At 35.5% G+C, this 25,882-nt stretch overlaps 1 protein-coding gene across 16 annotated transcripts in view; it reads right to left on the reverse strand.

Moving 5' to 3' along the window:
* The window catches only part of METTL8 (methyltransferase like 8), an 89,554-nt gene that overhangs the window by 14,042 nt on the left and 49,630 nt on the right, over positions 1-25,882 (reverse strand). For 13 of the 16 annotated variants that reach the window (XM_038584814.1, XM_038584816.1, XM_038584823.1 and 10 more), the window contains 3 exons: positions 14,688-14,779; positions 3,194-3,564; positions 1,312-1,361 (listed from right to left, as the gene is read on the reverse strand). In XM_038584814.1, the coding sequence (XP_038440742.1) occupies positions 1,312-1,361; positions 3,194-3,564; positions 14,688-14,779 (513 nt within the window). Of the gene's footprint in view, positions 1-1,311; positions 1,362-3,193; positions 3,565-14,687; positions 14,780-21,396; positions 21,470-25,882 lie in introns of those variants that run through there. The other 3 variants (XM_038584827.1, XM_038584828.1, XM_038584817.1) reach the window with 3 other exon arrangements.

The following is a 25,882-nucleotide window of genomic DNA, read 5'->3' on the forward strand; positions in this document are numbered from 1 at the left end:
GAAAATAAATACAAAAAGAGAAAGGTCATTCAGAACTGCAAATTGGCCACCATCACGTCTGCCTGGCCACTTAGCTGGTAATCTAATGGTATCAGGAAATCACTATTATTACATTAGGTTTAGAATAGTAATGAAGAATGTACTGATGTCATGATGTTGGCATTATGTTAACTGTTAAATTGAAGTGGTAGGTATATAAGAATCCATTGTGTTACTCTTTTCTGTATGCTTTTACATTTTCACAAGGAAAAGCTAAAAAATAGCATCATTAAAATTTAAAATACACATAGAGAAAAGACTGAAAGGAATTACAACAAAAATGCTGACAGCAGCTATGTGTAGGATGGTGGCGATGATGGGTGATTCCCGCCCCCCCATGGAAATGTTCTGCAATGTGCTTATGTCCGTTTTATAAAGGGCAAATAATGTGAAAGCTATTGTGTAAACTATAAAGACCATCCATAGGTAAAAGGTGCTAAAAAGCTTTGTGAGGAGTGTCTTCATCATGGATATACTATAACACATAAGTGAGGCGGTGAGCAGGAAAGGCATATCAGAGCATCTCTGCCCCTAACATCTATGTCTACCTTTTTGTCTTAGGGTTAGTGGCTATTACTGCTAAACAATTTCAAGTCTAGAGACAATCACTTGACAAAGGGAGGTCTTATTCTGGGTGTGGCTCCAGAAGTAATAAGAAAATAAAATGAGGGTTAAAGTAGAAGTTTTATTTTATTTATTTTTTTAAAGATTTTTTAAAATTTATATATTCATGATAGACAGAGAGAGAGAGGGAGAGAGAGAGAGGCAGAGACATGGGCATTGGGAGAAGCAGGCTCCATGCCAGGAGCCCGATGTGGGGCTCGATCCTGGGACTCCAGGACCACGCCCTGGCCCAAAGGCAGGAGCTAAACCGCTGAGCCACCCAGGGATCCCCAAAAGTATAAACTTTAAATTCAATTCTGTGTAAAATGGCACCTGCATACCTGGAGAAGCAAAGAGATCTCTGAAGTTAAGCGATCCACAGCTTAGTGGAAGGGTCAAATCTCTTGGTCTTTTCTTATTCTCTCATCCACGCACACATAAGCTTAAAAAAATTATTTCAAACCCATGTCTGTGAAACACTCTTTTCAGAGTAATTCCTAGTTCACATAAAATTAGACACTAAGACTAAGGCAATTCTTTTGAAACTTGCTTTAGTCATTGTTTATATGAGAGCAAGAATGCTACTGGCATACATATGACAATTTTTCCAGAATTTCTTAACGCCCCATATATACATAAAATTTTGTAGGAAAAAACTTTAAAACTCACTGTAAAGTGTTCAAAATTGGAAAAACACTATTTCCAGCACCACAGCCAACCTAAAAAATCAAAAGAATAAACAAATATGAAAACAGGTTAAATTTTCCTCACCAATGTTAGATTTTTTTTATTTAAAAAAAAACAAAACTAGAAGAAATGTACTGGATGTCTAGGTGTTACAGGGTTTTCTAAACTCAAAAGCAATGAAGTCACAAGAATAATACTGACAAAAATGTAACTATGTAAACATTTTAAATTTTTACACGATAAAACTCAAACCAAATTAAAAGGTGATCAACACACTGTGGAAAAAAAACTGGCAATAAATATGGTAAGAGGAAATGAGTTCATTTAAAAAAATCAAAGAGATAAATAAGCAAAGGAAATAAACAATACAAAAGAAGTGCAAATGACTTCTAAACATTTGAAGAACTATGTGACCTAGTTAACAATGAAAGAAATGCAAATTAAAATGAGGTATAATTTTCATCTATCAAAGAGGAAAGCACTTAAAAAAAAGAATATTCTTTTTTTTTCTTCAAAAATTTATTTTTTTATTTGACAGAGGAGACAGAGTCAGAACATAAGCAGAGGGACAGGGAGAGGGAGAAGCAGACTCTTCACTAAGCAGGGAGTCCCATGTGGGGCTTAATCTTAGGACCCTGGGATCATGATGTGAGCTGAGGACAGCTGCTTAACCGCTTAACGGACTAAGCCACCCAGGCGCCCCTAAAATTAGAATATTCTAATCAATGAGGTTTATGATGAAATAGACATATATTGCCATGAGTTGATATTAACACAATTTCTTAGAAAGTGATTTGGCAATATATTTTAAGGGCATTAAATTTTTAAAATAAATTATGAGCAAGTGGTTCTAACCCAAGATAATAAAATACAGAAATGTCTATACCCACATTTGCTGGAGAAAACCTGAAAACAATTTAAATGCCTAGTATTGTAAAAATAGATAAGCAGAATTAAAGTACTTTATGTAGTAAAATATTTTGCAGTCATGAAAATGTTCATAGATAATTTTTAAGATTAAAAAAACTGCTTATGTTATGATGTTAAATAGAAACAAAGCAAAACCCCAAAATACAGGTACTCTATAGCTCAACTGCATAAAACAGTATAAACAAAAGGAAAAATTACAGTAAAATGTTAAGAGTGGTTAACTCCCTTGTATGTGAGATGGTAGATAATTTTTTCTTACCTACTCTTTAGCAAACTCTCTAATCAATGTATACAATACTACCTTTATAACCAGAGGTAAGAGATTTATTTTTGAAAATAGGCAGTTCAAGGTCTATACCAGATTACAGCTAATTATGTATCTCACTTATTTCTATTTCACTTATAAAGGGTTAATAAAAAAAAAAAGGTTAATAACAGAAAGAGATAGAAATTAAGGCCAAAATTTTATTGGTATTTAAAACTGCCTTCAAGTTAGAAATGAAAACAAATTAAAAATCACAAACTTAGGGGATCCCTGGGTGGTGCAGCGGTTTGGCGCCTGCCTTTGGCCCAGGGCGCGATCCTGGAGACCCGGGATCGAATCCCACATCAGGCTCCCGGTGCATGGAGCCTGCTTCTCCCTCTGCCTGTGTCTCTGCCTCTCTCTCTCTCTCTCTCTCTCTCTCTTTCTCTCTGTGACTATCATAAAAAAAAAATAAATAAATAAAATAAAAAAATAAAAAAAAATCACAAACTTAGAAACTGAATATAGATATGAGTCCCTCAAATATTCTTTATGCACAGAAGTATACTGAACACTTAGTTAGATTTGATCATTTTCCCCCTAAAAAATCTGGATTATTAATAAAGCCATATGGAATATACATTTCAAAGTTATTTGCCATTCCCCATCTTTGCCCCAGCAGGACAGTACCTCTAGGATTCTGAAAGTGGCGTTGCTACCAGGAAACAATTCTGTCTTCAGAGGTCCTTTTCTGTGTTCTTTAGAGTCTAGGTTGGAAAAATGTGATCCCGCTTTCCTTTGACCATCTGATGAACCACACCTTTTCTTATTATAATTTTTTTCTTCAGGCATAGTAGGGCAGTGCATTCTTGAGAAACCATTTGCAGCACTAGTTTTTGCATGATCCCATGATAACTCTTGCAACTTCTGTTCAGTTTTTTGATCAACTGGAATAATTTCAGGAAATTCCCTCAACAGCCAATTACGATCTTTGAAAAACTTATTCTTATGAATCTTATAAAATGTGTCCCAATATTTACTAGCTTCATTCTCAAACGTAACTAAAATAAAGAAAAAAATATTTTACTATGAATTATGTTTGTTAGTTACTATTTTAATAACTAAATATATTTATTTATCAACAGCCAATTACGATCTTTGAAAAACTTATTCTTATGAATCTTATAAAGTGTGTCCCAATATTTACTAGCTTCATTCTCAAACGTAACTAAAATAAAGAAAAAAATATTTTACTATGAATTATGTTTGTTAGTTACTATTTTAATAACTAAATATATTTATTATATATTTATATTTATTTATTAAATATATATACTGTTAAATATATTACAGACATTATCATTTATAACAATTACATTTACTATTGAATAATTTTAATATTATAATTTTTATCTGATTTTTTTTTTTTTTTTGCTCTTACAGGTTAAAATTACAGAGTACTGATTCTCTCAAAATGTGTCAATATGTGGGGTATTAAGTTCTATCCCCATAAATGTCTTAATAGTTTGGCCAATAAATTTTTGTAAGGAGTATAATCATTACAAACTACTTTTCTATAATCTAAATCCTAGCTTCTTAATAATCACATTTTTACCAATAATCTATAGGGAATGATACCTCATTTTTAAATTTCTCTATAAATGTGGTTTCAACATGACAGATATCTTGTGCAAATTGGTAAATAGACAGGAAACTGCAGAATTATAAATGACATAATCTTACAACCAGAACAGCCCATTGAAATAATCTACTCCAACTCCCTTGTTTTACATTTGAACAAAGGACAGCACAGAGATATGAACCCACTTGTTCCAGGTCCCAGAGCCAGTCACAACAGAGCCAGGACTCCTGGAATCCAGGAGCCATTCCATTCTTCCCCCACCTCCAGGGGAATCTCTTCCTATTGACATCTAATATGAAGCCTTAAAGAGATATGCCTTTTTAAAATAAATTGCCTTTTATGATGTTACCCCTTAGATTTCCCTTGGTCCCAGGGTGAGGGTTAGGTCAACAGTCTCAACTTCAGACAATTCTTAGCTTTTTCCCTCTCTTTATTTGTACCTTAAATTAATAAAATAACTCACTCACTCCTTCACTCAACAGACATTTCTTAGACACTACTGTGTATACTTGATCCCTGGGTTAAGAATTACTCTCACTCAATATAGACACATTTTTAAAAAGCTTTTATTTATTTATTTGAGAGAGAGAGTGAAAGAGAGAGAGAAAAAGAGAGCACAAGCACAGAGGGAGAGGGAGAAGACAACTAACCACTAAGCAAAGAGCCCAAGCCCAATGTGAGGCTTAATCCCAGGACCCTGAGATCATGACCTGAGCTGGAACCATACACTTAACTGACTAAGCTACCCAGGCGCCCCGGCACAAGACATTTTTAAAGTGCTTTCAAAGAACAAAAAAGGGGCACCTGGGTAGTTAGTTCAGTCAGTTGAGCATCTGTTTTTGGCTTGGGTCATGATCCTGGGGTCCCGGGATTGAGTCCTGAGTCAGTCTCCTTGCTCAGCGGGAAGTCTGCTTCTCTTTCTGCCCCTCCCCCAGCTCACGCTGTCTCTCCTTTTCTCTCTCTTTCTTTTTCTCAAATAAACAAATAAAATCTATGGGATGCCTGGGTGGCTCAGCCATTGAGCATTGCCTTCAGCCCCATGGCGTGATCCTGGAGTCCCAGGATCAAGTCCCACATCGGGCTCCCTGCATGGAGCCTGCTTCTCCCTCTGCCTGTGTCTCTGCCTCTCTTTCTGTGTCTCTCTTATGAATAAATAAAATCTTAAAAAAAAAAAACTATAAACAACAACAACAATAAAGATTAAAAGAGACCTTCTATTGATACAATTTCCAAGATTATGTTGGGTGTCTATGACACAACCATTTGTTAGGGGAAAAAAGATAAAGAACACATGTGTGCATATACAGAAACATAATGCATGTACATACATATTTACATGTATATGTGCAGAATATTTCTGGAAGGAAAATCATGTAATTAGTAATACTGGCTGCCTCTAGTTGTCCAAAAAGGGCAACTGGGTGTCTGGGGGCCAGAGTTTATAAAATAATTACTTGAATTTTGATCTATATGAAATTACTATCCCCCAAATAAACTAAATTACGAATAAAAACAATGGACTCATTTCTTTCCTAATTTTAAAGAAGCCCTGACTCTCAGAACAAGCAGTTGCCTGTAGTCAGGTTCATCTTTGTTACAGAATCTTGTATAGTTTTCCTTTTCTTTCCATTTTTATCTTTATGGCCTTGTACATGGATCTCCACCCATCTGGCCACAAAACTTCCTTCCCATCAAGGCTGAATTGTATCCGGCAGCAGGACTGCTATAAAGACAGAAACTCCCATCCGTATTTAAGGTCTGAGAAATGAAAGTAGACCTCTGTAACAAAAGAATTATGTGATGTTGAAGTCCAAAACATGCTCACAGCTGCACTAATGGAAAGAAGCCCATTTATGGTTAATCTAAAAATGTTACATATTATCTTTAAAATAGTTCTATCTCTACTTTTAAGAACTGGAGTGTACCTGATAAACTGTGTGAGAAAATAAAACAACATTCTGAAATCAGATTCAGGAGGAATTTAGGACACTATCAAATTTCCCCAGGGTCTTCTTACACCTTTTTTTACTTTTACCTTAAAAACTCTCTTTGTTAACTCACTCTATGCTGGTAAAAAAAAAAAAAAAAAAAAAAAAAAAAATTCTGTTTAATAAAAAGCAACCACCTAAGAAGACATACATTTAATCAAATCTATAGTATCTGAGTTTTCAATACCAAGCTGTGAAGTGAGTTTGAACCTATCAGTAACTAGAATATAGTATTAAACCTTGATTAATTTGTGGAAATATTCTCCTAGGAATTAACTCGGGGGAAGGGTATAAATAGCAGGACCTCAACTTGAAAGAAAAGATGTTCACAGCAGTGCTATTTAAAATAGGAAGAAGTAGGAAATAGCTCAAAAACCAACAACATAGGAGTGACCAAGCAAGCCACTCAGGTCAAAATATAGTAATTTTTCGTGGCAATTAAAATGTAAAGGACAATGATATTAACAGAAGACATTCACACAGATCGATCTATATACTGATTGCAGTTCTAAAATTTATTTTATACTGATTTATATCAGATGAAAATTTAGAGTGATGGTAACAATGTAATGATTATTAGGTAGTTCCTTCTTTTGAAAAGGTTTATCTGTATCTTATACACAAAAACAGAATCTTAGTTGAATGCTTCATTCAACTTGTCTACAAAGTTTTCTCAGTTGATGAGGGGTTGAATTTGGGTATCTCCATGTTCAAGGTCGAAAAAGTCTATGTAATTTCTTATTAAGCCCCATGAATTTATGGAGAACATTAAATATTGCCAGTTCTACAAACTACAAAATCTTGGATCAGGTTGCTATCTTAAATATAAGCCTGTAACTACTACTGTTTTAATTTCTATAGCTTATAAAGAAGATGAATCTGTAGCAAGGTAACTGGAATCTGGCTCAGATTCCAAATATATTAAGCATCTAAATTCGACCCTGGATTGTGCAATCTTTAAAAAGGATTTGATTACTAAGAGAAAAGCATGATCAAGGGCTGCTAACATGTACACTTCTAAGCCTTTTTCAAGTACATCCCACTCTTCAGGAATTAAGAGAAAAAAACCATAAATCATCATACCCATATCAACAATAACACATACTGTGTTTATTATGACCAGGCACTATGTCAAATGCTTTATTTGAATTTTTTCCCCATTTAGACATATTATTATTTCAATTTACAAAGAAATTCAAGGTCAGAGGGGATAGAAAATTTTCCAATGTTACCTACTATAGCCAGGACCTGAACTTCAAAGCTCATGCTCTCAGGTTGCCTGGCTGGTTCGGCTGGAAGAACATGTGACTCTTGATCTCAGATTTGTGAGTTTGAACCCCACAGTGGGTGTAGAAATTACGAAAAGAAAAAAAAAAAACCTTAAAAACCTGTTTTTCTGATTTTGTACTTTCATTATGAAGCATCAAATTGAAATTAAAACCCCAGTATGACATAATCAGTATAATTAAATTGTACAAATAATGCTGATTGGAGTGAACCTTCATAAAAACAGATCAGAAATACAGAACTAAATACCATTTGATTTACAGAAAATATAAACTATGAAAGATTATATGATGAAATTATGATGAACAATGTAAACATAAAATGATCTAAGAGATCTAACAGATCTAACAGATCTAACAGATCGGGGGATTCCTGGGTGGCTCAGGAGTTGAGCATTTGCCTTCAACTCAGGGTGTGATCCCAGGCCCAAGGATCAAATCCCTGTGAGGAGCCTGCTTCTCCCTCTGTCTGTGTCTCTGCCTCTCATGAATAATTAAATAAAACCTTAAAAAAAAAAAAGAGAGAGAGAGAGAACAGATGGGTTTGTGGGACAGAAACAAAACAGAAACAGCACCCAGCATGGGCTAGGGTAAAGGCTAATCGCCTGGAACTTGCTTGCTTGTTCTTTGCTTTTTAAGTTGTGCTTTCAGCAGTTATCTCAATCAATGCTGGCAACTCATAGTTCCCAATAACATGTGACAGCTTCTGGGACACCACAGAAGCTCAATCAAACTCACAGTTATAGTTATGAGACAAGGTAAACACCAGCATATGAGTTAATTTCCTGAACTTTGAAGGTATCTGTGATAACAGGAAGTAGAAGAGCTATTTTCCTGACCATGGGTGAAAAATTTAGTTTCAACCAGCTGTTAGCTTATCTCAAGTTCAGGCTAGTAAAGTCAAATATTTAGTGTGGAGAAATGTGCCCTGTATTAATCTCGTCCAAATTATTTTCTATTTATTTATTTATTTATTTGCTTGTTTGTTTAAAAATAAATTCTACCCCCAACATGGGGTTCAAATCCATGACCCTGTGATCAAGAGTTACATGCTCTACCAACTGAGCCAGCCAAGCACAACCAACTGATTTTTTTTTTTTAACCAACTGATTTTCTAAACAGGCATATTAATGATCAATTTTTCTTGGAGAAGCAGTTTTCTCCTTTCGTTTTTCTACGCTCTGGATTCAGAGTCAATTGTTCTACACCAATGGCAGTAAAAGGGATGTAGTGATGTGTTTAACCACAGACAGATAAAGCAAATTCTCAATTATTCACTTCTTAAATTTAATACTGCTGAGGGGAAGAAAGAATATGACATACTAACTATATTTAAATATTCAGAATTCACCCTGAATCACATTGAATATCACAACTAAGAAATTGAATTAAACCATTTATGTATCTGCCATATATGTGATTAATATTAATTATTTAAAATTATCCTGTTAAAACATAACAAAAAGCAATATATTTATTTATTTATTTTAAACACTTTATTTATTTATTCATGAGAGACATACAGAGAAAGGCAGAGACTTAGGCAGAGGGAGAAGCAGGCTCCCTGTGGGGTGCCCGATGTGGGACTCAATCCCAGGACCCCTGCATCAGGACCTGAACCAAAGGCAGATTGCTCAACACTGAGCCACCCAGGTGTCCCACAAAAAGCAATTTAGAGTTATTTTTGCACATCAATTATGCAAACACCTGAGCTCTCAAAGTTGGAAATTTCCACGTATCACTGATAAAAGTTCATTGTCTAGTTAAAAAAAACCTCTTAGGGCACCTGGGTGGCTCAGTTGGTTAAGCATCCAACTCTTGGTTTCACTTGGGTCATGATCTCAGGGCCATGAGATTGAACCCCCTGCTACCTTGGGCTCAGCATGGAATCTCTTTGGCATTCTTTCCCCTCCCTCCCCTCTTCCCCTTCCACTCCTCCCTGCTCAGTCTCCTGCACATATGTGTTCTCAATCTCTATCTAAAGTAAATCATTAAATACAACCTTAAAAAAAAAGAAAAAACTCTTATGAAAAATATATTTAGCATGTATATATTTATATATATATATTTATGATTTTATTTTTAAGTAATCTCTACACTCAACATGGAGTTTGAACTTAAAACCCTAAGATAAAGAGTTGCACACTCTACTGACTGAACCAGCCAGGTGCCCAGTGAAAAGTATATTTCTAACAGCACTGCATGAAATCTTAAACCAAAGATGATGTAAAAACAAGTACTCTATAAGCACACAAAATTTTCAACTACTCTATTTTTTTTTTTTTCTCCACATAGGACACTTTTAAGCAGTAAAGGAATTCACAAGGTAAGGTATAGTGGAATTTTCTTACTATTTTGCTGGACATAGATAACTCACCCTAGATAGATAATTATTTGGAAGAATATTTTGAAGTAAAAATAGCAGCTGCTTTTGTTATTAAGTTTTAAAAACCCATTACATTTTCTAAATTACCAGCTGAGATATAACACCCCGGAGATGTTTTTTAGGAAATTGTAAAATATAATCGTGTTAACTCAAAAACTGCCAAATGTATTTGCCTTATTTCTCTGAATTAACCTGCTTTTAAAAGAAATATGAGCTATCATAAAATTTAAAAGAAATTACCAAAAGGAAATGTAGAATTAAAATTATTAATCTCGGCATCTAAGTGAAAGAAAAACAGCTAATGAGAGCTTGGATGTTATACATTTTAATCATAGAAATGAAATGTCAACCAACTCACAGCAAAAGATTATATTGTTTGTGATGCTTAAGCTCTTATTTTCAGAACTGTGAGGGTGTTTCCTGACTTCAGTTCTCACAGCATCTGAGACAATAGGTGAGAAATGAGAAAAGGGAGTGACAGGAGAGAGTGACACACACAGAGACCAAAAGAAGTGTGCTAGAGAGTAGGCCAGCATGGGAGAACAACCAGTATTTCTTCCCAGGGCATTAAAATTAGTGAGATAAGATCAATAGACATCGTTTATGCCATATAACGATCTACAAATGGAATACTTTGTGATGGGGAAAAAACGAGCTTTGTCAGAGACTTAGGACAGAGGCACAGGAGAAGAACCGGGTCAGAGCCTCCTTTGGGTTTTCACAATGTTTTCTGAGTAGAGCTTTTAAACTGATCCATTCACCTTGACCTGTATTCTTCAGAGATGCTAAATATCACATCAGAAGCCTCACCTAGGGCTTCTGCAATCTACAGGTCTATGATCCCTGGTGGAGCCTGGCTGGGTGGCTAGGAAGGTTATTGACTCTCACTGTAATGTCCTCTCACTCAATGCCATCCTCACAGCAGCCTCAGTTGCTGCTCTATGCAACTCTGCTTAAATGTGATCACACAGTCACCCTCGTTGTGTGGTGTGTGGTCCTCTCCTTGGGCTTGTGGCATGTGTGAAGTCCACTACACTGAGTCGTGCTCCAGGGTGGGGTGGGGACCCAGCAGAAACCTCCAGCACATTAAGCCATTTTATTTTATTTTATTTTTTAAGATTTTATTTATTTATTCATGAGAGACACAGAGAGAGGGAGAGAGAGGCAGAGACCCAGGTAGAGGGAGAAGCAGGCTCTATGCAGGGAGCCTGAGGTGGAACTTGATAAAGGCAGGCGCTAAACCACTGAGCCACCAGGGATCCCCAACTTTGAGCCATTTTAAAATGGAGTCTTGAGGGCAGCCCCGGTGGCGCAGTGGTTTAGCGCCGCCTGCAGCCCGGAATGTGATCCTGGAGACCCGGGATCGAGTCCCACCTCAGGCTCCCTGCATGGAGCCTGCTTCTCCCTCTGCCTGTGTCTATGCATCTCTCTCTCTCTGTGTCTCTCATGAGTAAATAAATAAAATCTTAAAAAAAAAAAAAAAATGGAGTCTTGAGTTCTGCATCTCCACGGCAGCCAGAAAACTTGCTTAGAAAGAGACTGGAGATGCTAATAAGCAAACCAAATGCTTCAAAGCAGTATCATCAGTCCTCTCCAGCCTGCTTTTCCTGCTCCTATAGAGAGAGGCCAGTCACCACCTTTCTATTTCAGTCACACTATGGTTCTGTGGGAACTGTCATTTTCCTTTACTGCGGTTTCCAAGGCCCTAAAATAACCTTCTCATTAGCTTCACTCAAGTTCATTGTTAACATAAATAGGCCAAAATAGGCAGCCTTGTACAGAGCACTCTAAGTGAACATTATCAGCACTGCTCATCTATTTATGTCCTAAACAAATATTCAAGAGAGCATGAAAAAAATCCTTGGTTTTTCGTATCAGGAAATATACTGTAGATAATTTTTAACTTCCTGGAAACGAATTAAGATGACTGATAACTTTTAATTCTGTTTAGGCTTGACGTTCTCTGTCACATCCAGGTGGCCACTAGCAGAAGCTTGAGTAATGTGGAAAATATGTCTGTGCAGCTGCTGGCAAAGAAGCAAAATTATACTTCCTCAGAAACAGTGTGACAGAGTTCCTACAAAGGAATGTGATGTTGGCTGATTTGTAAGCAGAATTGCCACTGGTATGCACCCTCAAATCCAACCCCAACACTCCCTGGCCATATCCCTCTCTGGAACTGCATGGCTGGAGCTCATAAAAATAGAATGGTTCCATTGTGGGTCAGGTGCTCTTCTTTCCTGTCTACCCTCCAGGACACATTCATGCTTAGGATAAAGAAGGAGAATAAGCTCTAATGAATAGCAACAATGTCAGAGGATAAAGTAAGTCATCAATGGTGACAGAGGATAAGAAAGACAGAAGCGCTCTCTTCACTGCCTAAGAGCTGTCTTACTAGTTTAGTGTCTATAGCTACCTTTGCTTCAAGCCTTAGCTACAACTGTAGACAAAGTCACTAGAATAACAGTTAACTGCCAGTGAGATTAATGATTTTTTTAAAAAAATGTTATTTATTTATTTGAGAGATACAGAGATAACAACAAAGATAGAGAAAGAACATGAGCGGAAAGGAGAGGGAGAAGCAGGCTCCCAGTGGAGCAGGAAGCCTGACATGGGGCTCGATCCCAGGACCCTGAGATCACAACACAGACGCTTAACCAACTGAGCCACCCAGGTGCCCCTGAGATTAGCAATTTTCACTCTGCTTGGTTTGCACAGAGGAATTCAAACATCTTTCCCTAGGGAGTTTCAGAACATAGGATCAATCTGCAAACAAAATTGTATCTCAAGGGTTGGCAAACTTTTCTGTTAAGGGCCAGATAGTAAGTAGTCTTTGTGGTCTGTGTATGGTCACTGTTAATCACTACTCAACTGTGTAGATAGAGCTCAAGAGCAGCAATAGACAATATATAAACAAATTGAGTATGTCTGTGTTCCCATGAAACTTTATTTATAAAAACAGACAGTAGGTTGGATTTGGCTCCTAGCCCTTACCCTATCCCTAACCCTCACCAACACCTGCTCTATCTAATAGATACACTGATATTGCTACAAGAATGATTGAGAAATCATGAGGATCAGAACCAAGCTGTTCTGGTAAAACTAACCTAGGGTATTAGAAGTCAGAATAGTAGTTGCTCTTTGTGGGGTCAGAGAGGTTGGGGGGGAAGTACTGTTATTGGGACAGAAAATGAGGAAGTTTCTGGGTTAATGGTAATATTCTGTTTCTTGATGTTGATGTTGGGAAAACTCATTGAGTTTTGTGACAATTCATTTAGGAGTTGTGAAAATTTCTATGTGTGTTTGGTACTTCAATAAACTTTTTCTTTTTTTAAAAGAAAAAAGAACCAACTTGTTTTGAGGGAGAAATTAAAAACAAAACAAAACAAAAAACCAAGGTAGAACAGCTTATCTCAAGAGTTTATGTGTTGGTCAAAGTGTATATGGGTTCCTAGCCATATAGTCAGAAGGACACAGACCAAATTTCTTTTAGTTTGCTTTAAAAAAAAGTCATAAAAAACACATAATATAAAATTTTGTATCTTAACCATTTTTTAGCATACAATCCAGTAGCGCTAAGTACATTCACTTTGTTGTGAAACAGATGTCCAGAACTTTTTCAATTTGCAAATCTGAAATTCTCTGTTAAACAACAACTCTGGGTTTCCTCCTCCTCCCAGCCTCTGGTAACCACCATTCTACTTTCTGTTTCTATGAATCTGACTACTTTAGATACCTCGTATAAGTGGAATCATATAGTTTTTGCCTTTTTTTGTGACTGGCTTATTTCCTTTAGCATAATATCCTCAAGGTTCATCCTTGTTGTAGAATGTGACAGGATTTTCTTTCTTTTTAAGGCTGAGTGATACTCCACTGTGTGTATATACTACCTTTTGTTTATCCATTTATCTGTTGATGCACATCTGGGTTGCTTCTGCCTTTTGCCTAATGTGACTAGTGTTGCTATGAAAATGGGTGTGTGAATCCTTAAGACCCTATTTTCTTTTTTAATTTATTTATTCATGAGAGACACAGAAAGAGAGAGGCAGAGACACAGGCAGAGGGAGAAGTAGGTTCCTTGCAGGGAGCCCGATGTGGGACTCAATCCCCAGACCTGGGATCACGTCTAGATGCTCAACTGCTGAGCCACCCAGGCATCCCCAATACCCTGTTTTAAGTTCTTTTGGCTATATATCTAGAGGTGGAATTGCTAGATCGTATGGTCGTTGCATTTAAATTTTCTGAGGAACTTTCATACTGTTTTCCATAGAGGTTGTACCATTTTACAACTTTACCAATTCCACAGTGCCTAAGGGTTCATTTCTCCACATCCTCACCAATGCTTATTATTTTCTGTTTTTGTGATAGTAGCATTAGCTACTATTTTTTAGAAGCCAGCTTTGAAGGTTGACAAAGTCTTACCTCAATTAAACCCTGAATAACAAAAGGGTTCCAAGAAAAGTACCTTGAATCCTTATGAAACTTGATGTTTATCTTAAAAGGCCACAACATTTTGATATTACTTTACCATTTTTGCTCAAAGTATCTGAATTTGTTAAACATTCCTGGCCAGCACAATGCACAATAGCATACTAAAAGATGCATAGTAAGAGGGAAATTTTAAAATTTCCTTGTAGTATCTCCCAGAAAAATAATACTATGATTACCAAAAAAGCCAATAAAGAGTCAATACATAATTTATTTCACTAACTTTGGTTCCACTATACTAGAATAGTGGAATTCTCCCAAATGGAACAAGTGGATTGGCATAGGTAGATGCTAATTACTCTCCAAAGCAATGACACAATTAGGAAGACAACATGTGAACTGAATCAGTGGAAGTCTCCAGAAGTATCAGAAGCTCCAACATGTAGTTACCTACCTTGTTCTTCCAGAAGGACTCGAACAGCTGAGTTTTCCTCTACTTTTTTTCTGGCTGCTGCTTCTTCTTCATCGGACCATTGCATGTGATCCCTATCAAAAAATGAAAAGGTTGTAAAACCTGCTTCATAATTAAGGCAGAACAAGGGTGACGAGGGATACATCTTTCATTCTAAAATAATCAAAGGCAAATGATACAAACTAATTCCATGCTGAATGAATATATTTTGCGTCAGATGTTTCTTCTGATAGTGCTGGTACAACCCTGGAACTCCTACAGTTCTTCTATTAAAATCTGACTGTGCTATAAGTTCCAACCACCTTTTGCAAACGGATGCTGAAGTAATGTCCCAGGAACACTATAGTGCATGATTATTTGGATGGTAGTATGGTTTATTCTATTTTACTCTAAGGCTAAATTTATTTGCCTTTTTGTTCATTTATGAATATGGAATTTTTAAATAGTTTTTAATCTCCTTTTACAATACTTATATTCTAATACTTTGTTGTCAAATAGATATGTTTTAAAATATTTCATACTGGGCAGCTCTGGTGGCTTAGGGGTTTAGCACCACCTTCAGCCCGGGGCATGATCCTGGAGAACCAGAATTGAGTCCCACATCAGGCTCCCTGCACGGAGCCTGCTTCTCCCTCTGCCTGTGTCTCTGCCTCTGTCTCTCTCTCTCTCTGTGTGTGTCTCTAATAAATAAATATAATCTTTAAAAATAAATAAATAAATAAATAAAATATTTCATACCCTCAGTCCTTTAAGTAACTTTAGATTTTCCTATTAATTGCCTTAATTTCTGTAAATGGGTTCTTTTTTTAAAATATATTTTATAGAAAAAAATAAAAAATAAATATATTTTATTTAAATTTATTTTCCAACATACAGTATAACAACACCCAGTGCTCATCTCATCATGTAATGGATTCTTAACATTTAAATGATAGAATAGTTGATATAGTATTTAAGAAGGTCAACTTTCCAAGATCTGACACCTTCTGTAAGTATTTTCAGTTTCAGAATTTATATTTCCTATGTGAGAAGATATTATTTTCTGCTGCTAAAATGTCTTCACAGAATAGAAGCAACATCTTTATACAAACTAAATGGGGCTTTGAAGGTTTGCTTTTACAAAATTTGTATTTCCTTTTTTGCAATAGGTCAGACTATAAATGAATGATGTAATTTCCTGGAATAGACCAATTTTCTTTCTCTTTTTTCTTTTTAAAAATATTTTATTTATTTATTCATGAGAGACACACACAAACACACGCAGAGGCAGAGACACAGGCAGAGGGAGAACCAGGCTCCATGCAGTGAGCCTGATGTGGAACTTGATCCCGGGACTCCAGGATCATGTCCTAGACTGAAGACAGGAGCTAAACTGCTGAGCCACCTAGGCATCCCTAGACCAATTTTCTAAACAACAAAGCCACATTTCCAAAACTCAAGTTCCATGTAGCCTATTGATAACTGTAAGAAAAATTTCTAACATCATTCTTAACAGCTTTCTCCCTGATGAAAAAAGGATGAAATATCAAATTCTTGACATGCACCATAATGGTGGCTGGTAAACATTAACTGAGCATTTAGTATGATCATAATTATCATAATGATAATTACTATCATTTGTGTGTTACTAGGCTTTGTGCCAATCATATTACATACATATATGTCTTATTTAGTCCTTTCAAAAACCCTATGAAGGGGTTAAAGTCATGCTCCACTTATGTAAGAGGAAACAGAAATTTAGTAACTTACTTAAGGTTGCATAGCCATTAAATGACAGAATCAGAATTCAAACTCAGGTTTATCTTACTTCAAAGTTCATCCTCTTGACCAGTAGTATATTACTGTCAACGAAGACAGTGGGGGATACTGAGAGATTTGAAACTGAATACTTGGCCATAATGGGATATATATTGTCCTGATGCAGGCAGATTAACTGAAGTAAATGATAATACAATGTAGCCTACTTGGTTAATGTCAAATGTATGCAAATATAGACAATTAAATGCTAGCTGGGCAAACAGGAAGGCTTGAGAGGGAGGGGAGTTTGGGTTTAGGTGAGGCAGAAAGGAGGTGAGGCAATTTATACATGTCATTAAGAGGCTGGGAATATGGACAGCATATACAGGAAACAACAAAATATTCATTTTGGTTGTTGTTTTTTTTTTGGGTAACTGCAGATGAAGTTGACAAGTGGGTAACAGTCAGATTTCAAATGACCTTAGGTGTGAATAGTTTAGTAATATGTAAGATAAAATGAAGTGGTGGAAGGACTGGTGTAAGAGAAACTAATGAGAAATCTGTTGCAGTGGTCTAGGAGTAATGAGTCCCAGGACTAAAATGGTGGTGACAGCAAACAGAAAGACTGAGCAGAAGGGAAGACACTGTGACAAAAACTGTAGCTGTGACTTAGAGGTTAACTAGCTGCTGGGAGATGAAGAATAGATTAAAAAACGATTCTAAGGTTTTAAAACTGAGTATCAAGGAAAGTGGAGGTGGGGGTGGATAACCAAGACAGAATAAGGAGTTGCTTTGGGTGGAATGATGATAAGCTTGGTACTATTTTGAGTCATGTTTATGTAATCAGATATGAGAGGGTATGTTCCAGTGACCTGACTATAAATATACCACTGAAAGGTGAGAAACTGCCTTCCTTTAAGAAAGATCAAAATTGGTATACTGAAATTCTCAGGAAAAGTCAATGATAATGTTAAAAAAAAAAAAAAAAAAAAAAGGCAGAGTTCCAAACTCTAACTACCATTATTTAAAATTGAATCATTCATAGCCCAAATAACCATTAAGCAGTTTTGTCCACTTGCTTTAATGAATGAAATTAGAATAGATTTCTAGGAGTACCTGGTGGCTTAGCTGGTTCAGTGACTGCCTTCAGCTTAGGTCATGATCTTAGTTAGGGTCCTGAAATTGAGCCTCCCAGTTTGACTTCCTGCTCAGTGAGGAGTCTGCCTCTCCTTTGGCACCCCCCCCCCTCCCTACGGCTCATGTTCTCTCTCTCTTAAATAAATAAAAAATATATATATTTTAAATTGTATTTATTAATTTGACAGAGAATGAGCACAAGCAAGGAGAGTGGCAGGTTGAGGGAGAGGGAAAAGCAGGCTTCTCACTGAGCAGGGAGCCCAATGTGGGACTCAATCCTAGGATCCCAGGATCATGACCTGAGCAGAAGACAGATGCTTAACCAATTGAGCTGCTTAGGCACCCTCAAATAAACAAAAATCTTTTAAAAAGCCCAGATTTTGTTTTGACTTATTTTAATATATGTGAGCAATCACATAACTTGGAGCTGGCAATTATATTTTATATTCTGTATATGTAAATACATATAGAGTATTATTAAATGATAGTTATAATATTAAAGGCAACGAGTAATTTATTGAAAAACAGGATTACTAAGGCTGGGTACAAGTTTCTCATCTATAAATTTCTATAGCATATAAGAAAGAAAATAGAACAATCCATTTCTCTGTAAAAAAAAAAATCAAGCTCTGAGACAATAAGAGTATATATGGTCTTTAGCTTTGAGCATTTATTTTAAACTGTTAATTTAACTTGCTTCTTCCTGAGTATTTAATAGATTTAGTTATTTCTTAAATTGCTCTAACTTCCCTACACTGTTCTTTATGTTGCTTCATTTTCTTAACTACTAAGTGAAGGGGAATATTATACCCTAAGCCCCTGCAGAACAGATTTTCCACTGTATAGTTATGGAATCCCCACAGAAATCTATAAAACATTCCTACTGTATTTATGGGGACTTCCTTCAGACCTGCTGCTTTATGGCATTTTTTATATTAAAAGAGTCTGAATCACATATACAAAACTCGACAGCAATAAGAATCATTTGGGTTTATTTTTTTTTTTTCATTTGGGTTTATAAGTAATAAATACCATTTCAATAGAATTTAAGTATAGAGACAAATAACTAACAAACTGAAGTAATCAGGTATTTAACAACCACTACCATTACCACCGAAGGAAAAAAATGGTTCATACAGTTTGACCTATGAGCTGTGCTTCTGGGAATTGATTGCAATGAAGTAACTCAAAAGAATAGAGAAGTTCTGTATAGAGAAGTACCTGTAAAATTGTGTTTGCCAGAAGACCAAATATAATAGCAAAAAAATGGAAACAATCTCAGTGATAGGGTAATGAAAAAATTATGGTAACTTAAAGGAGTATTATGCAGATATTTAAAATGATAAATATGACGTTTATGTGGCAACATGGAAAATGTGTATGAAACAACATGAGGTTAAAACAGCGGATCCTAAAATTATATACGTATCCTAACTAAATTATATACATAACCACAACTAAATAAAATTATAGAGACATTGGGTGAAACAAAAACAAGTATGTTAGAATAGTGGAACTAAGAGATAATGGTCTTAAAATTTCCTTAATGTTGTAAAGCTGCTTCAAACAGAGGTAATTCTTTTTAGGGGTAGGGAGAGAGGGGCAGAGGGAGAGGGAGAGAGAATCTTTTTTTTTTTTTTTTAAGATTTTATTTATTTATTCATGAGAGACACACAGAGAGAGGCAGAGACACAGGCAGAGGGAGAAACAGGCCCCATGCAGGGAGCCTGATGTGGGACTTGAACCCAGGACTCCAGGATCATGCTCTGGGCCAGAAGCAGGCGCTAAACCACTGAGCCACCCAGGGATCCCAGGGAGAGAGAATCTTAAGCAGACTCTGTGCTCAGCATGGAGCCCGATGTGGGTATTGACGTCACAACTCTGAGATGATGGCTTGAGCCAAAATCAAGTTGGTCACGTAACTGACCCACCCAGGCATCCCTCAACTAGAGGTAACTAAAAAAAAAAAAAAAAATATATATATATATATATATATATATATATATATATATACTTACAAAAAAACTATACTATATGTTTAAGACATATATATACAACAATGGTTATTAAAACCTTATATCATCCTTCTTAAGGGAAAATCCAGCAATTCTTACAATAAAAAAGAAGATACATTTTCTTAAAAAAGAAAATTGGGCAAAAAGTACAAAATATACTTTAATATTTTTCCTGAAAACTTCAATTTGAGAAAAAAGAAATATCAAAAATAAAAGATAGGATTTTGAGTAAGAAGTTTTTACAACATGGCTGGTAGAATTTGTCTTATAATCTTGTAGTAGTCGTAAGTCTTATGACCAGAGTTTGTGAATGTGCATATGTATTTTCTATTCCTTCTATATGTAAAGTATAACTGAATGAGGATTCATTGCTAAGTTGATTGTAGCAACAGTCTAAATAATTGTACATATGATTTGGTTTGGAACAGTTAAAACACACATACACAGACTCCAATTGTTTAGCTTGGGTACTAACATTTTTAAGGATCTTACCTACTGAAAATTCTGCTGAATGTGATGCCACACTACTATAATTTTTAATAATCACAAATAAACTAAACTAAAGCACTCAGTGCAAGCTATGTGGATAGAATGTTTTTCTGTCTTTGTCATTTACTGTGTATATAAAAGTCTCATTATAAAACAAAATTTAAAGACAAACTTAACAAATTTTAAGTAGCTACTGAATTAGAAATAAAATATGCTTTGGTGGGGGGTGGCACCTGGGTGGCTCAGTTGGTTAAACATCTGCCTTCAGCTCAGGTCATGATCCTGGAGTTCTGGGATCAGGCCCCACATCCTGCTCCCTGCTCAGTGAGGGGGTTGCTTCTCCCTCTCCCTCTGCTTGCCACTCACCCTGCTTGTGCTCTCTATCTCTGTCAAATAAACAAAATCTTTAAAAAATTAAAATTAAAAAAATTAAAATATTTGTGGGGTGCCTGAGTGGCATAGTCTGTTGGGTGTCCAACTCTTGGTTTTGGCTCAGGTTGTGCTCTCAGGGTCATAGGATTGAGCCCTGTGTCAGGCTCTGTGCTCAACATGGAGTGTGCTTGGGACTCTCTCTTCCTCTCCTTCTGCCCCTCATGCATATTCTTTCTCTCTTTCTAAAAAATAAATAAATCTTTGGGCAGCCTGGTGGTTCAGCGGTTTAGCGCCGCCTTCAGCCCAGGGCCTGATCCTGGGGACCCGGGATCAAGTCCCACGTCGGGTTCCCTGCATGGAGCCTGTTTCTCCCTCTGCCTGTGTCTCTGCCTCTCTTTATCTGTGTGTCTCTCATGAGTAAATAAATAAAAATCTTTAAAATAAATAAATAAATAAGTAAACAAATAAAAATAAATCTTTAAAAAAAGATATTAGGTAAAGGGAAAAAATGGAGGTTATTAGTTTCAGGTTAAAATTATTTCAATAATCCTTAATTCCAGAACAAAATCATATTTATTATATAGTTATAATAATAAATTTAGAGAAAAAGTTTTACTTTTCATTTAAATATCCTAATAGATTAATAGTTCTTAATTTTTCAAGCTCTCTTCTTGTATTGTATGTATATACACACATATATACAAACATTTTCCTATACAGCTATAAAATCTTTATAATTATGACTTAGAACTGCTGAATATGACTTGTAATTTTGGCTATGACAGAGGACACCATAATGGGCTAATCCTCCTACCAAAAACAATGAAAAGAACTGGAAAAAATATATGAAAGGAATTGTTTTTAGGCACCGGATTACACTTCAGACTATACACGACTACGATCTTTAAAAAGAGAAACAAAAGGTCAGTCCCCACATTCACCCTGGTTTTCTGTCGGCAACCTGTTTTATACTGTAGTGCAGAGAATGGCTGTCTCACTGAGTGGCACTTTTGCGAACTGAGAATACAGAAATTAGGGTTCTGAGTTGCTGAGGTAATAAGACTCTGCAGTAGAATACTGAAGAAAAGGGGGCTGGACAAAGGGACAGGCTCCTAAAGTCTGCAAGAGAGTTCTCCTACTATTTAATTAGTGCTGGCTATTCACTGTGACAGGACAGAGTCCACAGGTCCTGATGACAGAGAGGATTCTGGGGGTGAACATAGCAAAAAGAGAACTGACTGGACATAGGCAGTACAGTGCTTTGGAGGTATTGGAATTCTGGCTAAGTCAGAGTGGAGAAGCTTCTCTGAACACCTCCATTATTCAGTTAAGATCCCAGAAATGCCATGCCATAGGAATAAACCCACATTTAGTTCAGGACAATATCAAAATAGTCTCACCCTAACAACACCTAAAATTATATCTCATCTTTAAAAAGAGAACTACCCTATGACCCAGCGATTACATTATTAGGTATTTAATTTACCTGAAGGATACAAAAATAGTGATTTGAAGGGGGACATGCACCCCAATGTTTATAGCAGCAACATCTATAATAGCCAAACTATGGAAAGAGCCCAAGAGCTCACATGTTGATCAACAGATGAATAGATAAAGAAAATGTGGTGTGTGAATACATACATATATACATACACACATATATATACATATATTCATATATATGAATATTACTCAGCCATCATAAAGAATTAAATCTTGCCATTTGCAATAATATGGATAGAACTAGATAGTATTATATTAAGTAAAATCAGTCATGACCGTATGATTTCACTCATGTAGAATTTAAGGAACAAAATGAAAATAGGTGAAGGGAAAAAAAATAAAATAAGATGAAAAGAGAGGGAGGCAAACCATAAGAAACTCTTAGTATATGGTGATCCCTGGGTGGCTCAGCGGTTTAACGCCTGCCTTTGGCCCAGGGTGTGATCCTGGAGTCCTGGGATTGAGTTTCATGTCAGGCTTCTGCATGGAGCCTGCTTCTCCCTCTGCCTGTGTCTTTGCCTCTCTTTCTGTGTCTCTCATGACTAAATAAATAAAATGTAAAAAAAAAAGAAAAGAAACTCTTAATATATGAAAACAAACTGAAAGTGGCTTGAGGGTGGAGGGCTGCAGGAGAGGTAACTGGGTGATGAACATTAAGGAGGCCACTTGCTGTAATGTGCATTGGGTTTTGTATGCAACAGATGAATTACTAAATTCTACCCCTGAAATTAATAATACACTATATGTTTCCTAGATTGAATTTAAATAAAAATTTTTAAAAAATTATATCTCACTTGACCAAAAAGATTTGGCAGTAATTCGACCACTTGTCAGAAAAAAATCACCTTTAAAGTAAGAAAACATAATCCAGATTCCATATAAAATATCATCCATAATGTCCACCACACAATCAAAACTATTAGCATGTGAAGAAGTAGAAAATGTGATCCCTAATCAAGAGACAATGTATCCAGTAAGTATAGACTGAGAAAACTCAAATGTTAAAATAAGTACACAAGGACTTTAAAATAGCTTTAAAAAATGTTCAAAGATTTAAAGGAAAAGATGGACAGAATGGATCAACAGATGGGGATACCCCTGCAAAGAAATGGAAATCATTAAAACAAATTCTAAAACTAACCCACATATAATATCTGAAATGAAAAATTCACTGGGTAGGTTTAATAGCTAATGGGCACTATAGAAAGAAAAGGTCAGTGAACTTAAAGGACTTAAAGGTGTAAAAATTATCCAAACTGAAAACAAAGGAAAAAAATGTAAAGAAAAAAAAAAGGACAAGTCTTCATAATCTATGGAATGAAAACAATTGGGTCTAAGAAACACAGAAGCTGAAGTCTCAGTAATAGAAGAGACAGAATGAATAAGAAAAAAACCTGAAGACTGACTAAAAATTTTCTAAATTTGATTTAAAAAAAAAAAAATAAATCCAGAAAGCAAAGCAAATCCCAGGGATAATGCATACACAGAAAACTGCTAAAAAACAGAGATTTTTAAAAATCTTAAAAAGAGCTATTATAGAGAGGGGAAAAGCAATGCAAACATCAATTGACTTCTCATTAGAAACAACGGAGGCAAGAAGACAAATGAGTGACATCTTTAAAATAATGAAAGAACAAAGTCTATCAATGTAGATTCTATATGCAGTGAAAATATCTTTCAAAATTTAAAAATAAAAACATTTTCAGATAAACAAAAGTTAAGAGAATTTGTTACCAGCAGAATTGGTAATACAAGAAATTTTAAAGTTTTTTAGGCCAAAGAAAAATGGTACTAGATGGAGACTCAAATCCATAGGGTAGAATAAAGAGATCAAAAATGATAAATATCTGGTAACTTATAAAAGACAGCCTTTTAATACTTTTTCTCAATTTCTTAAAAAATTGCTAGCTATACGTAGCAGAAATAATAACAATGAATTATAGAACTTACAACATACATAGAAGTAAACTTTATGACAAAAATCTAACACACATTGAATGGATAAGTAGAATGATATTGTAATCTTCTAACATCTAATATTATGTGGTATAATATTCATTATTTATTTAAAGATTTATTTATTTATTTTTTTAGAGAGAGAGAGCACAGTGGAGAGGAACAGAGGCAGAGGGAGAGAGAGTCCCAAGCAGACTCCATGTGGAGTGGGGAGCTGACACTGAGTTTAATCCTAGGACTCTGAGATCATGACCTGAACTGAAACCAAGAGTTAGACGCTTAACTAACTGTGCCACCCAGGTACCCCTCACAATACTAATTCTAAGTAGCCTGTATCAAGTTGAGGAAGTAACATAATTATAGTAACACTGTAATCTCTAGGAGTATCATTATCAAAATGTTAATGGTGTCACTGTTTCAGGTGGTTCATGAAGTCAAAATTATTTCTATAATAATACTGCTATTTGCCTTTTTTACCACATTGACATTTGCACTGATAGTATAAAAACAATGGTGGTGCAACAGAGCGCAACTGCCCTAGTATGAAACAAGACAGTGGCACCAAAATGTACTAACAGTCATTGATTCTATACCACCATCCAGTGGGTGGTCAAGAATTCACCATTTTGTTTAAAAAAATCTAATTCACTTAAAGACTGTGCCTGATAAAACAGTAAAAATTATGTTATAAAATAATGACCCTTCAGTATAAATGTTTAATATTCTATGTGACAAAATGGAAGGCATGCATGAAGGACTTCTGCTGCATTCTGAAGTATGATGACTGACTTGTAGAAAAGTACCTGTATGATTGTTTGCATTGTGAATGGAATTATCTGCTTCCCCCCCCAGGGAATGCTATCCTTAATTGAAAGAGCAACTGTAGACAAACTATAGTTATTCAGACTTGGTATCCAGTATATCTTAAAAGTAAGTAAAGTGAGGGGTGCCTGGGTGGCTTGGTCAGGTAAGTGTCCAACTCTTGATTTTGGCTCAGGTCATGATCTCAGAGTCACAGGATAAAGCTCTGCATCAGGTTCTGCCCTGGATGTGGAGCCTGCTTAAGATTCTTTCTCTCTCTCTCACCTTTGCCTTACCCTTTGCTCTCTCTCTCTCTCTTAAAAGAAAGTGAATGATATGAGCCTACACTTTAAGGAAAATAAGTGACAATTTTTGCTGCCAAAAATGAATTGTGTGTTTTAAAGCAAAAATTAGAATTTTGAAAAGTTGTATCTACCACCATGAGTTGATAGCTTCCCAATACTTAGAGATTTTCCTGATGGGAATAGTGGTGATATTACAAAGGTGACTTTTAAATATGTATAATGTATAATGAAATGTGTCAACATTTGAAAGATTTATATTAAACAGGGAATCAAACTTCTCCAAATTATCCATGAATAATATTTTAAAATGATACAGAGGTAAAATATCCAAAGTACAAGATATATCAATGAATTATAATTGATATTTTTTTTCCCAACTACTGCTTTCATGTATTTATTTATTTATTTATTTATTTATTTATTTATTTATTTATTTATTTATTTTTGATATGGTTTTGTATTTGTATATTGCAACTAAGAAACTATCACTGCTGAGATTTAGTGTAATATCAGGAAAAATACCTACAATTATCTTAAAATGCTACTAAAAAATTCCTCTCCTTTCCTAGCATATATCTGTATGTGGCCAAATTTTCTTTATATATTTCAACCTAAACAACATATCACAACAGATGGAATGAAGAAGCAGATATGAGAATCCAGCTTTTTCCACTAAGTAAGACATTAAAAAGACTTGCAAACATTTAAAATAATGCCACTTTTTTGGGGGGAACAAATAGATATTTTTGTTAAAATATGTAACTTATGTGACTGATTATTATTTTACAATGAACTAAATATTTTTAATGTCTCTGTTTTAATTTCTAATATGGAAAAGATCAATAGATATTAAATCAGATGA

Source organism: Canis lupus, chromosome 36 (genome assembly GCF_011100685.1).
Source record: "Canis lupus familiaris isolate Mischka breed German Shepherd chromosome 36, alternate assembly UU_Cfam_GSD_1.0, whole genome shotgun sequence".
Lineage (NCBI taxonomy): Eukaryota > Metazoa > Chordata > Mammalia > Carnivora > Canidae > Canis > Canis lupus.